We start from the raw sequence: 15548 nt of genomic DNA on the forward strand, positions 1-15548 counted from the left end.
TCACAGTATATAATTTCCTCCATAAAAATGCAATTATTTCACTAGCCAGTATGCTTGAGTGAACAGCTTGCCAATCCCTCTTTTCTATTTCTGTACAGAGATTATGGCCCTATTCTGTATTATAATACAACGGTTTTATGCCTCTAATACTGTTGTACCAAACAATTGCCAAACTTAACCTTCCCTTCTTTTTTTATACAAAACAGCTATTTTCCAGTTAAGAATAATCATTTTCTTTGATGATCTCAATTTCACTACCAGCAATAGCATTTGACAATCTTTTCAGTCTTTTTTTCACCAGACGCAAAGGATGTATCCCTTTGCAATTTCTTGGTGAAGTACGAGTGAGGACCAACAAAGCTGTGCTGTGAAGGGAATGCGGAGTGTCCCAGCCAGGATCACTCCTCCTTTGACTCCTTTCAGCACACCAGAGTCAAGGCGGACGCGATTCAGATCTGTGTCTCTGCAAAATTACAAACTGCTGGCACTGGCCTTGAAATCACTCCCTAAGGGCTGAGAGCAAGTGTCCGTGCTGTGATTACCAACTCGCAGGGCAGTGTGGCGTGTGAGTGTAAACATCCATCTAGCCACTCACCCCACATGGCCTCTCTTCCCCTCTCCCATCCTGGCCTTTTCTGCTTGTGACCTTGCCGCAGGGCACCCTGGGAAAACCTCTCTGGTCACATCTCAATCCAGCCATTCCTATTTGGCCAGCCTCCCCAATGGTAACTTCTCTGACCTAATTCGGTGTTTCTACCTATATTCTAGATGTGTGTCAGTCTTCCCCAACAGCCCAAAAGTTTTCCGAGGACAAGTCCCATCCTCCCTCTAGTCCTCTTTACTCACTGCCCAGAACCACAGGGGCAAGGGATTCTCAGGGAGTCATGAAGAGGACAGAAGGACTTGTAGGGGAGCCCTGAAGTCATTCCCCCATGGACAGGGTCCTTAACACCTGTCCTTAAAACTCTCTTACATGGATTTTCAAATAGTGGGCCCCTTACATTTTACATCCTGCCACTGCTCTCTCCAGGGGAAACTCAATGCCCGCTGAACCCTTATTAATCTTCATACAGTTACTAAGTCACCCCCACTTCCCACAGAAGGGCAGTGCTGTCATAAGCCTTCATCCAGGCCCCCGTCATCCCCAGGAGCAATAAAATCGTGTTGTGAAAGAATATTTAGTATTTCTCATCCTGAAAGATGATGCTACACTAGCTAGGGAAATGGTACGAACATCATTCTTCCATTTATTACAACTAAAAACCTGGCTATTATATATAAAACAAATGCAAAAAGACTGAAAGGTGGAGAAAAGAAGGCATACCAGCCAGGGACTTCAGGAGCCAAAGAGCGATATAGTGGTGAGCCCCCTGGTTTTCTATTTGTTTCATATATTCCAGAAAGCAGCAATCTGGAAGGGCACAGATTTTTTTTTTTAAAGCCCTAACGAAAGTCTGATCTCTCTAGCCAAACTAGAGGAATGGGGCAGCCCAGCAAGGCAGAAAACGTTTAGATAGTAACCACTCTACACCAGCCAAACTACTCCAAATATTGTTACATTTATATAATATAAAATATGTGAAGCAAAAACTGAGAAAACTAAAAGGAAAAATAGACCTTCATCAAAATAAAAAAAATAAAAAAAACGTTGCTCTACAAAAGACCCTGCTAACAGGATAAAAAGACAATCCACAGACTGGGAGAAATTATTTGCAAACCACATGTCCAACAAAGGACTTACATCTCAAATATATAATGAACACTCAAAACTCAACAATAAAAGAGCAAGCAATCTCTTTAGAAAATGGGCAAAACATATGAAGAGACGTTTCATTAAAGCGTATATACAGATGGCAACTGAGCACATGAAAAGATTTCAACATCATTAGCCATTAAGGAAATGCAAGTTTAAGCCACAATGAGAATCACTACACATTCATCAGGATGGCTAAAATAAAACTTAGTGACAACACCAAACACTGGTGAGGATTCAGAGAAACCGAATCACTCGTACAGTGCTAATGGGAATGTAAAATGGTACAGCCACTCTGGAAAACAGCTTGGCAATTGCTAAAACACTAAATATGCAACTGCCATACATCCCAGCCATTACCCACCTGGGCATTTATCCAACAGAAATGAAATTTTGTGTTCACACAAAAACCTGTACACGGATATTTATAGCAGCTTTATTTGTAATAGCCAAAAAGTGCAAACACCCCAGTGCCCTTCAATGGGTGACAAACTGTGATACATCCATACCCTGGAGTATCCTCATCAGTGAAAAGGAACGAACTATCAATGCCTGCAACAGCCTGGATGAATTTCCAGAGAATCATGCTGAGGGAATAAAAGCCAGTCACAAAAGGCTCCATACTGTATGATTCCATTGATATAACATTCCTGAAATATGAAAATGGAAAACAGGTTAGTGGTTGCCAGAGGTAAAGGAGGAGGTGTCACAGGAAGGAAGTGGGTATATCTATAAAAGGATATGAGGGATCTTTGTGGTGATGGAAATTTTCTGTATCTTGACTGTATCCATGTCAATATCCCGGTGGTGATATTGTCCTACAGCCTTACAAGATGTTATCATCTCGCAACATTTATTGAGCACCTACCATGTGCCAGGTACAGTACTGAGCACATTAATCCTCAAAATAACCCTATCAAAGAGACACAATTACCATACACTTTTTACAAGTACGGAAACTGAGGCACAGAGTGGTTAAGTCACTGGGACAAAGTCACACAGCTGGGACCCCTGAATAGAAGCCAGGCAGTCCACTGTAGAGCCTTTGCACTTAACCACTACTGCCTGAAATCTTTTTAAAATCATCCCTGACCCTGAGGTTCTTATTCAAAAGGTCTGGGGCAGAGCCTGAGCTTGTCGAGTTACTTACCCTTCCTCACATCTTTTTCTTCAGAGCTGGAACCCCCTAGCAGACGCTCTGCCTTTGAACGTTACAATCGGGAGTATGATACAATTTCAGCTCACATTCCATTGTCCAGAACTTAGTTTCACAGCCACAATTATTTGTAAAGGAAGCTTGGAAATGTAGTCTTTAGTTGCATGGTCAGGTCTCAACTACAATTTCTATAGCAGAAGAGGAGAAAGGATATTAGAGGACAAACAGCAAACTCGAGGCCACTCTGTCACTAGATAATCACCCTTGTTCCTGTATCACTCGACTGTTTAAAACTACGCAACAGCGTCCAAATCTCTTGAGGTAATGTAGCAGCAGGATGACCAGCCATCCCGGTTTGCCTGGGATTCAGTGGGTTCTCAGGATATGGGATTTTCAATATTAAAACCAGAAATGTCCCAGGAAAACAGAATAAGTTAGTCGATCTCCCCAGAAAGCCTCTCATGTCATGAGCTGGCCCCACCCACCTCTCCTACCACTTCTCTCTCCAAGCTCCCCCAGACCTCACTTTCTTGAAAGAGCCCAATGAGCCCTGCTCTTGTCAACCTCCTTCTCATTTATTCAGCCTGTATTTATTGACTATCTACTATGAGCTTGGTTCTCACAGGGGATACAGCACCTCTACCTAAAACCCTCCCTTCCCCTTGGCTAATTCTTGCTCATCTTTCAGGTTTCAGGTGTCAGTCAGATTCCAGGGCTCATCAAGGAAGTCTCCCCATCCCCCTTGTCTGGTCCCTGGCTCCTGACAGGCACTTCCTTAGGATAACACTGAACTTTGATTGCACATTCTCTTGCCTGCCTTCCTAGTAGACGAAGGTCTTGGTCACCTTTTAGTACCAGTGTGGAGAACAGAGTCTTGCACATAGTAGGTGCTCAATTAATGATTGTTGCATGAATGCTGCCTCTCTAGGAGCCTAGGGCTTGCTCATACAAGGAGCTATGTCCATCCTCTCCCTGGCCATCTTCCCTCCTCTAAGTGCTCATAACAGGGAACTTATGAGACCCCCCTCCCCACCCTTCCCAATCCACACCGCTGGACTCCATGGGGTGCTGAGCTGAGAACTGCTTTCTGGGAAAAGCAGGAGACAAAGCAACAGAGTTGCCATTGTGACCTGAGTCCCCAGACTGCCGCTTCCCATTCCATACCCTCTGGTCATTTACCTGATAATGATCCTTATAATAATAATAATAGCAGGGTGGCCGGATGGCTCAGTTAGTTAGAGCAAGAGCTCTCAATAAAAAGGTTGCTGGTTCAATTCCCGCATGGGATGGTGGGCTGCGCCCCCTGTAACTACTAAGATTGAAAACAGAGACTGGACTTGGAGCTGAGCTGCGCCCTCCACAACTAGATTGAAGGACAATGACTTGGAGCTGACGGGCGCTGGAGAAACACACTGTTCCCCAATATTCCTCAATAAAAATTTTTGTTAATAACTTTAAAAAGTAAATAAATAAACTAAAGATAACAACACTATTACCCCTTAATTAGGCAATAATGACACCAGCTTGGCTGCCAAGCAAGGCTCAAAAACTTAATTATTTTTCAAAAACAGAGCTTTCCCAATAACGAGGGGAAATAAGGGTCATTTTTACCCCCCTTCCAAAGTTAAACAAAAATAGCATGCCCTTCCGTCAGCACAGATAACGGAGCAGGCAGAACAGTGTGTGTGTGTGTGTGTGTGTGTGTTCCAGGGTGCCGACAGGGTGGTAACAATATGCCGGGCCCATCTGGTCAGTGCACATTTTAAAAGTTCCCAAACGAATGAGTTTCTCATGAAGTTTATTGAGAAGTATAGTGGGGGAGGGAGCAGGAAAGAGGGGGTAAGAGCAGAAGTGGGCCACTCTTCAAAAGGAAACATGGGACACAAGATTTAACCATGGAGCGTAGGGGCTTTCTTCATGCCCCTCGTAGCCCAGCAGGTCACACTGGACATTTAATTCAAACTGGACTCTGTCTGGAGTATGGTCCTAATATATATTTGCTTCTCTTCCATTTTTCTCCTGATCCCTGGAGAAGGGGCGACACATGAACTCAGCCCCCTCTCATTGTCTCCAGGTGGATGACCCACACTGGCTTTCTCAGGGGAAAAGGGGAGGCCAGGCGGGCACACCCACACCCTCCAGGTGCCCAAAGGTCTTCCTCTCCCTTCCTCCCTTTGGTGAGCACCAGGGTCTGTGAATCTATAGATACAGTCTCCTGATGCCCCAGAATGGGTCACATGGGCTTTAGAAAATCAAATCGGAGCAAGTTCTTGATAAGCCATGGCAGCAGATAATCAGTATAATGACTAACATGCATGAAGGTAGATAACCGAGCATTGGTAGTGATCATAGAAAAGCAAGTGTGCACGTGCCTGTGTTTCAGGACTGAGATAGAGGAGAGCTTTTGCTTCTGCACCACAGAAGGGGCAGCATGGACTAAGGGCTCTACAGGGCTACAGGCAAGACAGGGAGAAGGTGACTGACAGCCCTGCAGGCCCGTTGAGACTGCATGTGAAGGGTTTCCAGGGGCCCCAACCTTTGGCTGTATGGGGCCGGGATGGGGAGGAACAATTTGTTTTGACCCAGGAGCCTATTTCCAAAATACCAAAGAAAATAAAAGATGAGGGTAGGGCCAGAACAGTTATATACACGGTGAAATACTCAGGTTGATGGACATCTTGAATCAGGGCCAGATGATTCAATTCTACCTTTGGGAGGGAAACCTACAGGTTTCTGGGCCCTGAGCTGGAGCCCTGGTTTCTTGTTGAACTTGACTTTTCATGTTCCATGCCAGAACCAGTGTCTCCAGAATTCCCAACTTGAGGTCTGGATCCTCGGGGGCTCCCATTGGCCCCTGCAGACCCCACAGCCCTGGACGCAGACCCAGATGCTACACAGGATCCTCTGCTGGGGCTACCACCCCTCATGGAGACTTTGCCCCCTGAGCTGATCCATAACTTGTAATTCAGTCTCACTCTGGAGAACACCTGGGTCCCACAATTGTATTCGTTCCCGCCTGGAGTAACAAGGGCAGCTGTCCTCAATATCCCTCGCCCATGCTCCCACCCTCAGTGGGCTTGCCACCACTGTTCGCGGACTCCCACAATTGTTCTTCACTCCCCAAGCCTCCTCCTCCTTCGAGTCCCTCTCCACCCTTCCCCCGACCAGGGCTCAGTCCGGCTGTGCTGGACTGGGTCATGCTAAGGAAAGCTATGCCTTTTTCTCTACCTTTCTCAATGGCAAGGAAATCTCCCCATGTTTCTCTTTGGTCCAGAGGTCCAGAAGGAAAGTTTGGAGGAGTTAAGAACTCCAGCACATAGGCTGGGACCTACATTAATCACTACACTCGGGACAAAGGCCCTGATTAGACACACACCCCACCACCACTGACAAAGCTCAGGTGTTGTTTCAGAAATGAGTGAGTTAATTAATTGTCCCATCATACACCTAGAAATGCTGGCACAGGTTCTCTACTCATGGACACTTGCCCGTTCTCACCTCTGGGGCACCCACCTGCTCTCCTCGCTCTCCAACAGCCTGCAGTAGGTGGTCATCTCCACGTCCAGGGACAGCTGGGCTCCCAGCAGCTCCTGGTGGTCACGCAGCAGCCTGGGCAGGTGCTCCTTAGACAGGAGCACCTCCACGTCAGCCGGCTTGGCCTGGCGTCTTTCAGGGCTGCCTCCCCCTTATGCTTTGCCTCCAGGATGACATCTTACAGGGCAGTACTCTGCCAAGGGCCAACAGCAAGTGGTAGGGGAGGCACAGGAGACCTGTACTTGGCTGGGCTTCTCTCTTGCCCTCCTTCATAATTCACTGCAGAAGATGTGAGAATACAGAAAAGTACGGGGGTGCAGGGGGCGGGAATCTATCCTAACTGCAACCCCCAAAGGCTACCACGGTCCAGTGGGTGCCCCACCTGGTCCTTAAGGTGGGCGATTTCTGCTCGAAGTCTCTGAATGCCTTCGTTCAGCTCACTGACCTCCACCTCAGTCACTTTGAGGTCACCACCCTTTGTCCCAGCAGTGACCCGGAGCTCCTGGGACTGGAACCAGGAAAAGGTGAGAGTGAAAGGGTAACACAGGAAGAGCCAACCCCAGGGCTCCTCACCCCAGACCTCTGAGCCTCCTGCCCAGTCTGGTCTTTGTGGCCGAAACCAACCTATAGAGGATACACACTCCTGTCTGCTGGGATGGCCTAGCTGAGGAAACCAAACATTCCTACACAACATAGTTACATGACTATCACCTAGCCAAATTCTAGACAGGACTATACCTCTGGTCTGACCTTCCCAGTCAGACCTCAGAGGGAGGGAAAACTACAGAAAATCCATACTGGGAGGAAAGCACCAACCACTTCATGTGTGGACCTGGAATTAGTATTTCTGTCAAAGAACCACCTTAAATTGTATTCCACTCAGGTGAGTATTAGGAAGGTCAGGCTTCCTGAAGATGTCCTTCCATAGATGTAGGGTGGGAAGGCAGAGGGGAACATGTGCAGGTAGAAGGAAGCTGGCCTGGTTGAAACACCGGCTGCCACAATACATGAAATTAAGAGCTGACTATGCTGGTTAGAACGCCGCCTTGGTGTCTCTACATGTGCCTGGGTCTGCAGAGTTGGGTTAGCTCTCCCAGCATAGGACTGGCAAATCCCCAGGAAGCCAGAGCCCTAGTCACTTCTAGTGGTGGCTGAGCCAGAGACTTTCACGGGTATCCTGCCTGTTCATCTCCAGGACAGGACATATGGGGTCAGGTGACCCTGCCAACTCCAAAGCCAATGGAGCAGGTCAATCCCTGTCAGCAGGGGTAGGACCCTTATATGCCCTCTGAGAATAATCTTGGTCTGGTACAGAGCCTCGGCCTCGCTCCTCTGGGCGATGTCCTCGTATGGGGCCTTGACCTTGGAGAGGGTGCTGTCCAGGTCCAGGTCCCAGTTGTTGTCCGTGGACAGGACCACGCTGGTGTCCCTGACTGTCTGCTGCACCTGAGCCAGCCCCTGCGCAGCAGGGCAGGGATCCGTCCTCAGGAAATGCTCAGCAACCACCTTTTAGGGTCCCCAGGGCCACCTTGCCGCCAACCACGCAGAAGCTCGGGGGCAGTCCAAGGAACCTTCTCTCTCTTTCTCTGTTTTCCAAGCATCCCAGAGGCTCCCAGGGAGCTTAGACCCCAAACTTACAGCCACATAGAAGACCTGGAGGAATTCACTCTCCCGCTGCAGGGCATGTACTTTGACCCTGAGGTCCACCTTGACCTCAGGTACTGTGAACATCCTGAAAGAAAGGAGGCAGCGACCCCCGTGGGCTGGAAGAGCTTTACCTGCACTGTCAGGATGCCAGAGGGAAAACGGCATCACTTGGGCTACTCTAAAACCATCTAAAAACTAACAGAATGGGTGCAATGCCAAGTGCACTTGTAACCTAGTGGTGATATCCCTAAGTTAAAAACAGGACTTCTGAGCCAGAAATCAGTTGCCTTCATTCTTATCACTTCTTTTGCAGTCTTGCAGTCAGCACAGGGCTCTCAGAGGTTAACTGGGGTGGGAGTGATTAGCAGCAGAGGAAACTGAGTCCAAAGCACAGAGGAGGGTGAAGAAGGCCAGAACTGAGCCCTGGGGGCAAAAGCCAGCTGCCTCTAGCCTTTTCCAGGGCTGTGGTGGTTCTCGGCATCTGTCCTGTTGTTGATTTCTGCTTCGTATCTGGTAAGAGTCAGTAGCTAAAAAGACTCTTATTTCTCTACACTCCCCCACCCCTGAACAGACATCTACAAACAGATTCACAAGAAGAAAACAAACACGCATTCCTAGAAAGGGAGGCCAGTTCTATGCCATAGCACTTCTTTCAGACCTAGACTGGCAGCCACAGATATTTTGGCCAAACACCACTGTCCCAGCTTCACCTGCTCACTTCTTCCTGCATTCCTCTACAGAACCCTGGGTATATGTCACCTCTGCTTACTGCCTGGTCATCTCTACCATGACCTTGTCCACCTGCCTCCTGAGGTGACTGATGCAGCCCTCCAAGATGGCCTCCATGCTGCTGGTGTAGGTGCTGACATCCAGCTGCTGCAGCAGCTCCCACTTGGTTTTTAGCACCTGGTTCTGCTGCTCTAGGAACCGCACCTGCAAACAGGAATTCCAAGGACTCAGCCCCAGGGGACAGCTGTAGTGGGCTTGAGGAGTTCTTGCTCACCTGGCAAGAGGGACAAGAGATTCCAGTTTGGCATTAATTGCCAACGTACTATAAGTAAGTTTGGTTAGCCCTATGATTTGGAGAAATTTCAGGTACGTGTAAGTGGCCAATTTCTTAGAGCAGTGGTGCTCAAACTCGAGAGGGTATTAGAATCAATCATTTGAAAGATCACAAAGAGCACAGAGGTCCAGGTTTCTTAATGTAGCACAGGGTCGAGGCCTTTGTTGACCAAATTCATTCCCAAGCTGATTCTGATTCCCGTCAAAGTTTGAAAAGCATTGGCCTAGATCATTAGGGAAGAGCAGACATCAGGAAGAGACTCATCAGTGAGCGAGCAAAGTAACTCACTCTCAGGAATGTTCGTTTACAAATAGCCACGACGATTTGATGTGAACAAAATATTCCCTTTCCTCACACTTCTCACTGTTTTCACGGCATTGCAAGCAGCAGTGGTAATGAGGAGCAAAAGAGAAGGATTAACTAATAATTTAAATTTAAATTTGTTGAGGACCTTGCTGGTAAAGATCAAGAGACATTTGTCTGTACAGGAAATCTCCCCGCTACTCATCCCCACCCCACCCACCTACCTAAACCCCATCAAACAGCCCAGCAGCCCACCGAGGCCCACAAAGAAAGAACAAATAAAAACGAACCTGCAGTTTTATTTCCCCAAGCCAGAGCTTTCATCAAGCAAGAACCTCGTACAATTTCCCACCTCTTCTTTCTTCAGTTTTATTGAGGTATAATGGACAAATAAAATTATAACATATTTAAAGTGCACAATATTGTGAAATAATCCCCACTATCAAGTTAATTAACACATCCGTCACCTCACATAGTTGCCCTTGTTTCACTGTGCAAATTTATTTTTAAATTTATAAATTATAAATAAATCTATAAATTGTACAAATTTCAATTATACAGTACAGTGTTATCAACTATAGTCATCATGAAAGATCATAGTTCCTCAATGCACCATCTATAGTGGTAAAACTGCCCCAGACCCAGAGCTCTGGGCACATTCATTAATTCTGTACTTCTTACTGGCTTCTCCTTATATTAGTCCAGCTCCAAGTCCACACAATAGTGTGAATCCATAGCTGCTCTTCCCTAAGGAAGAGCACCCTATGTAGAATTAGAGCATTTCTCCAAGACAATCCTGAGTGTCCCATTGGTGCAAACTCAAGATGCAGCCGTCCTGACCACCATTTTCCCCAGGGCTATTCAGAGTAAACCCCAATCCAAGGCTGGTTCAAGAACAGATTGTTGACTTGCCCAGTATAAGATCTGGCCTCCTTTTGGTGTAAAGACTAGATGAGAGCTGAAAGTCAGGATTTCTCAAGGCTATGGACATAGTTCACCATTCCCAGCCTGACCAACAGAATTTAAAAGTCATCTGGTCAAATCATTTGCACTGGCCCCACTCTCCTTTTCCAGAACCCATTAGCAGGGCACCATCTGATTCTGGTGGTCTCCATCCACTGGCTTGGACAGCAGAAATGCCAGTTTGCTCGGAGAGAAGCTTCTAGACTCAGAATCACATGGCAACTTATGGGGGAAAAACCATTTGCGAATGTCTTAATGTGTCCACTTACAAGACACCCACGGACCGTTTTGACTTCTTTAAGACCGGACTTCTTAGCTCGTTTTGATTTACTATTCATGCAGGAGGGATCACCTTTCCTTCAGGGCTGGCTGCGAGGCCCTATATTTGACATGGCAGTGACAAGTTGCTGAGGTTCAGATCCAGTCTCCTAGGGAGGTTTGGAGAACATGGAAAACAAAATGGGCACCTTCCACCAGGACCAACTTTAATGCACAGGGACTGAACAAGTTGACCTGCACTATCCAATATGGTAACCACTAGCCACATTTCGATCATGGCAGAAAGGCCTTGTCTGCAGGTCCCTGGAGTTATTCAGGTCTGGTTGTCTGGCCTCCAGGCATCAGCACTCACCTTGTCAATGAAGGAGGCAAAAGTATTGTTGAGTTTCTTAATCTGCTCCCTCTCCTGTTGTTTCACCTCCTGGACCTCAGGGCCAAACTTCACATCCAGAGGCTCAGACAAACTTGGGTTGATTACAACTTCCTGGATGCCCTCAGGGCAGACTGCTGGACCTATCCACCCCAGCCCCCCAAAACCACTGCCAAGGCCAAAGCCCACCACGCCTAGGTTGCATACCCCAAAATGTCTACCCCCATTGTTCCCCAGACTGCCGCCATGGGCCAGGCCTCCAGCTACAATGGTGGAGATACTCCTGCTCCCCCAAGGCTAATGAGACTCCAGCTACTGTAACCTCCTCGCCCGGCATAGCCTTGGCAGCCGCCACTGCTCTTGAGGACCGACAGCAAGCTTCCTGTCCATCTCCGGCACCCTCCTGACAGGGTGACTGACCCATTGCTGAAGCTTCCACTCTGGCACCTCAAGGCATAGACTGGCCTGCTCACAGTGACTAAGGGGAGTGAGTGACACTGTGAGGGGGAAAGAGGTGTCTCAATGTGTCCCTGCTAGAGCACGGAGGGCTCTCTTTATGTATTTCCCAGAGTTGTCAGCGGGCCAAGGATAGGTTACTGGGTTTGGCTCCCCTGAAGCTAAAAATGATTAGAAAATAAATAATACCATCTACTTGGGAACAGCATGTCAAGGAATTGTTGCTTAGTTAGCAGGGTTTGCTTGTCATTATTTATCTGTCAACTATCTGCTGACCTCGGCAATATGAGGTATGTGCAATTATACCCAAAAGCTCCTATATAGGGTGTTTTCTGAGACGGTTCATATTTCAACATTTCTTGTTTCGACTAGAGTGTTATTGAAACTCAAGATACGTCTCCTAGAAGCTTTAAAACAGTGACGCTGATGAATTAGAAACTAATATCTAGAAAGAATAGTGATTCAGAGAGACCCACTCAATTAAGTTCTTGATAGTTGGTGGGGATTGTTTCTGCCTCCCTACCAAAAAAATATTTTTCCCCAAAAAAAAGTCCAAAAAAAATAGAGACTAGTTAAATAAACTATGTCCATCGATGGAATGTTAAATAGATAATAAAAATTATGGTTACAGGGTTTGTTTACGCAAACATTAAAATTTTTTTTTTTTAAATTAAATTTATTGGGGTGACAATTGTTAGTAAAATTACATAGATTTCAGGTGTACAATTCTGTATTAAATCATCTATAAATCCCATTGTATGTTCATCACCCAGAGTCAGTTCTTTCATCACCATATATTCGATCCCCCTTACCCTCACCTCCCCCCCCACCCCCCTTACCCTCAATGTTAAGTGATAAAAGGAGAAATCAAAACTGAATAATCTGTATGACCACTAAATCCAAGGCATAGAAAAGAAGGCTTGCATTTAGACTGGAGATATAGTATGAGCATAGCTATATTCTTTTTAAAAACTGACTAAAGCTAAATATTTTAGAAAAATATGTTCAAAATACACACACACACACACACACATACACACATGCACACATTTTAAGAAAGGAAAAAACTGTATTGATATATACCAACAACAAAAGATGAATACAAGTCACGTTTGACTTCTGTAATTATAAGAGGTGCTCAAAGTGGTTACCATCAGCATCCAGACACTTCTGGTTACAGTGAACTACTGCTTGAGCAATGCTGACCAAAGTGTTAACATCTCTTAAAATGTGTATATATATTTTTTGGTACCCCTGGTATAACCGCTTTTTTTATCTCAGAGAGATTATTCATTATGAATTTATACCAACTGGACAAACAGTCAACCAAATTATTATTTGGAAGTGCTGAAAAGGCTGTGTGAAAAAGTTAGACACCTGAACTTTTCACCAACAATTCATGGCTCTTGCATTACGGCAATGCACCAGCTCACACAGCACTCTCTGTGAGGGAGTTTTTAGCCAGTAAACAAATAACTGTATTGGAACATCCTCCCTACTCACCTGATCTGGCCCCCAATGACTTCTTTCCTTACTCGAAGATAAAGGAAATATTGAAATGAAGACATTTTTATGACATTCAGAACATCAAGGGTAATACGATGACAACTCTGATGGCCATTCCAGAAAAAGAGTTCCAAAATTGCTTTGAAAGGTGGACTAGGTGCTGGCGTCGGTGCGTAGCTTCCCAAGGGGAGTACTTCAGAGGTGACCATAATGATATTCAGCAATGAATATTTTCCTGGGACAAGGTCGCAAACTAAATTGTCCAACCTCGTGTGTGTGTGTGTGTGTGTGTGTGTGTGTGTGTGTGTCAAAGTGTTAATGGCAGTTGTTTCGTGTATGGTTGATTTTTAAATTTTCCATCTTTCCATTTTTCCAATTTCCAAGTTTAAAATAATGAGCAGTTATTGCATTTATAATAGAAGCCATCAAGTCCTGTAAGGCTGCCAACTCCCCTGCAGGGTAATAAGGCAGCCCTTCCTTTAGAAAACACTCAGGCAGTCCAAGGACCCTGATCCCTTCTTGTGGTCACTCCATAACTATGAGGGCAGCTGCCTAAGGGAACCTTCTGGACTCCAGCTCCTCTCGCTACTTTTCACCTAGGACAGGAAAATACAGGTTACCACGCTGACTAGCAGTCCCATCTCAGATCCTTAATTCTCCTCTTTCCCCTGAATGTACAGACTGGCAGAAGTCACTTTGTACACCTGCACATATACATCTGCACTGGCAGGGCTCAGCCACTCTCTCAGTTGGTCTCCCTCTCTGGACCCAGGCCAAGAAGCTGGGATGTCTCCCCCACTGGTCATCCTGTACCCTCCCTACTCAGCCAGGCCTCAGTAGCAGGCCCCACCCATTGTATGAACACCCTAATACCATCACTGGGGGAGAGCCAGGCAAAGGGGGGAAACAGAGTGGGGTGTAGTAGAAATAGTGAGAGATGTAAGATCATAGCCTTGACTTTTTATTCCAGCTCCACTACTCCCTAGTTTTGTGTCTGTGGGCTTTTCAGCCTCAGTTTTGTCGTCTGTAAAATAGGGTGAGAATAACACCTCTCCTTGCTACTTAACCAGGGTATTATATTTGGCCTTTGGTTTCTTTTCTTATAATGTCTTTGTCTGATTTTGGTATCAGGATAATGCTGGCCTCATAAAACAAGATGAAAAGGGTCCCTTCCTCTTCTATCTTCTGGAAAACTTTATATAAATTATTATTATTTCTTAATTAACCCCACATATCCCTCATTGCCTGAATATAAAATCATCTCATCCATGAAGCCTTCCCCAGTCCCACAGAACTGTCTTTAACTCTAGTAATGGTAAAAAAGGAGGAGGAGGAGGGGGAGGAGGAGGAGGGGGAGGAGGAGGAGGGGGAGGAGGGGGAGGAGGGGGAGGAGGAGAAAGAGAAGAAGAAAAAGAAGGAGAAGACGCTTACAGTACTGCATGCTTATGATGGCACAGGTCCCATATAATAAACATTTATTATTGTATAGAACATTCCCAGAAACCCTCTAAAGGAAGTATTATGGTTACTTCTTTAAAAATGGTAAATCAAGGTTCAGAGTTGCTAAATAACTTGCCCAAGTTTACACATTCTTTTATCCAATCACCAAGTTTTTATTGAGTGCCTACCAAATTTTAAGGTGTCAAGAACTGAACCACACAGAATCTGCTCCCTTATCTTTCCTTAGTGCTTCTCAAAGTGTGGCCCTTGCATCATCACCAGCCTCAGAGTCACCTAGATGTTTGTTTAAAAATGCATATTTCCAGGCTCCAATCCAATCTTCTGTAGTGGAAACTCAGGGGAGGAGGTCTGTTGGAACCAGGAATGTGTATTTTGAATGAGGTTCCCAGCTGATTTTGATGCACCACTTCTACTCCCAGAGTAGCTCATCATTACAGGATGCCTTGTGTTAACAGCTATTTGTAAATTTCTCTTCCATCCTCCTAACTGGACTACAAGCTCCCTGCAGGATGCAGCATCTTGTGAGTGTCGGTATTCACAAAATAGTCAAATGCAGTACTTTGCCCACAGTTATTGTCAGACAGCCACTGAACGAAAATAAAATGGGCCTTCCCCACTTCACAGCAAAGAAAAGAAGCATGAGCGTTCCATTCAAGGGGACTTCCAGGAGGAGGTGAGCTGTCTAAGGATTCTCATTTCGGTTGACAAAGAAGAAAGAGTTTGCTAAAGGGTGGAAAGAGACTCATTTGAATTCATACCAGGACGCACAGGCAAATAAAGGGAGTGAACCACGGAAGGGAGGGTGTCCCAAATGTTCTGCAGCATCATCAGATATAAATATTTAGCCCAGTTCCCTATGGAAATAAAGCTCGTAAAAACCCTTCTGCTGTGCCCATCTCCTTTTAAAGCCCAGGACCTGACAAGTCTATCACCAGATTTAGTGGGACGGGTGTGATCCAGATTCAGGGCTAGTCTCTCCTGGGACTCCTAAGAGGGAGAGGAGAATCTCTCCCCTGACCTGGCCCCTCACTCCATTACCTGCTCACCGCCAGATTTG

General features: G+C 46.0%; 1 protein-coding gene across 1 annotated transcript; it reads right to left on the reverse strand.

The window, feature by feature from the left end:
- Nucleotides 1-6403: 6403 nt before the first annotated feature.
- Nucleotides 6404-11492, reverse strand: LOC109443665 (keratin, type II cytoskeletal 1b-like). The gene is made up of 7 exons (XM_088791467.1): nt 11489-11492; nt 11051-11211; nt 8860-9023; nt 8082-8175; nt 7719-7901; nt 6826-6951; nt 6404-6532 (listed from the first exon to the last, which is right to left on the reverse strand). Exons 1-7 carry the CDS (start codon nt 11490-11492, stop codon nt 6404-6406), a joined length of 861 nt encoding a protein of 286 aa, XP_088647593.1.
- Between the last annotated feature and the right edge of the window lie 4056 nt (nt 11493-15548).

The sequence above is a fragment of the Rhinolophus sinicus genome, chromosome 1, assembly GCF_057876585.1.
Source record: "Rhinolophus sinicus isolate RSI-liver-muscle chromosome 1, RSI-T2T, whole genome shotgun sequence".
Classification (NCBI taxonomy): Eukaryota; Metazoa; Chordata; class Mammalia; order Chiroptera; family Rhinolophidae; genus Rhinolophus; species Rhinolophus sinicus.

Bases quoted from the DNA above. Each gene is read 5' to 3' on its own strand.
- LOC109443665 (XM_088791467.1), bottom strand. The intron at 9,024-11,050 runs GTGAGTGCTGAT...TCCTGTTTGCAG, and splicing joins TTGCCTCCTTCATTGACAAG to GTGCGGTTCCTAGAGCAGCA. The intron at 7,902-8,081 runs GTAAGTTTGGGG...CCTGCTGCGCAG, and splicing joins TCCAGGTCTTCTATGTGGCT to GGGCTGGCTCAGGTGCAGCA.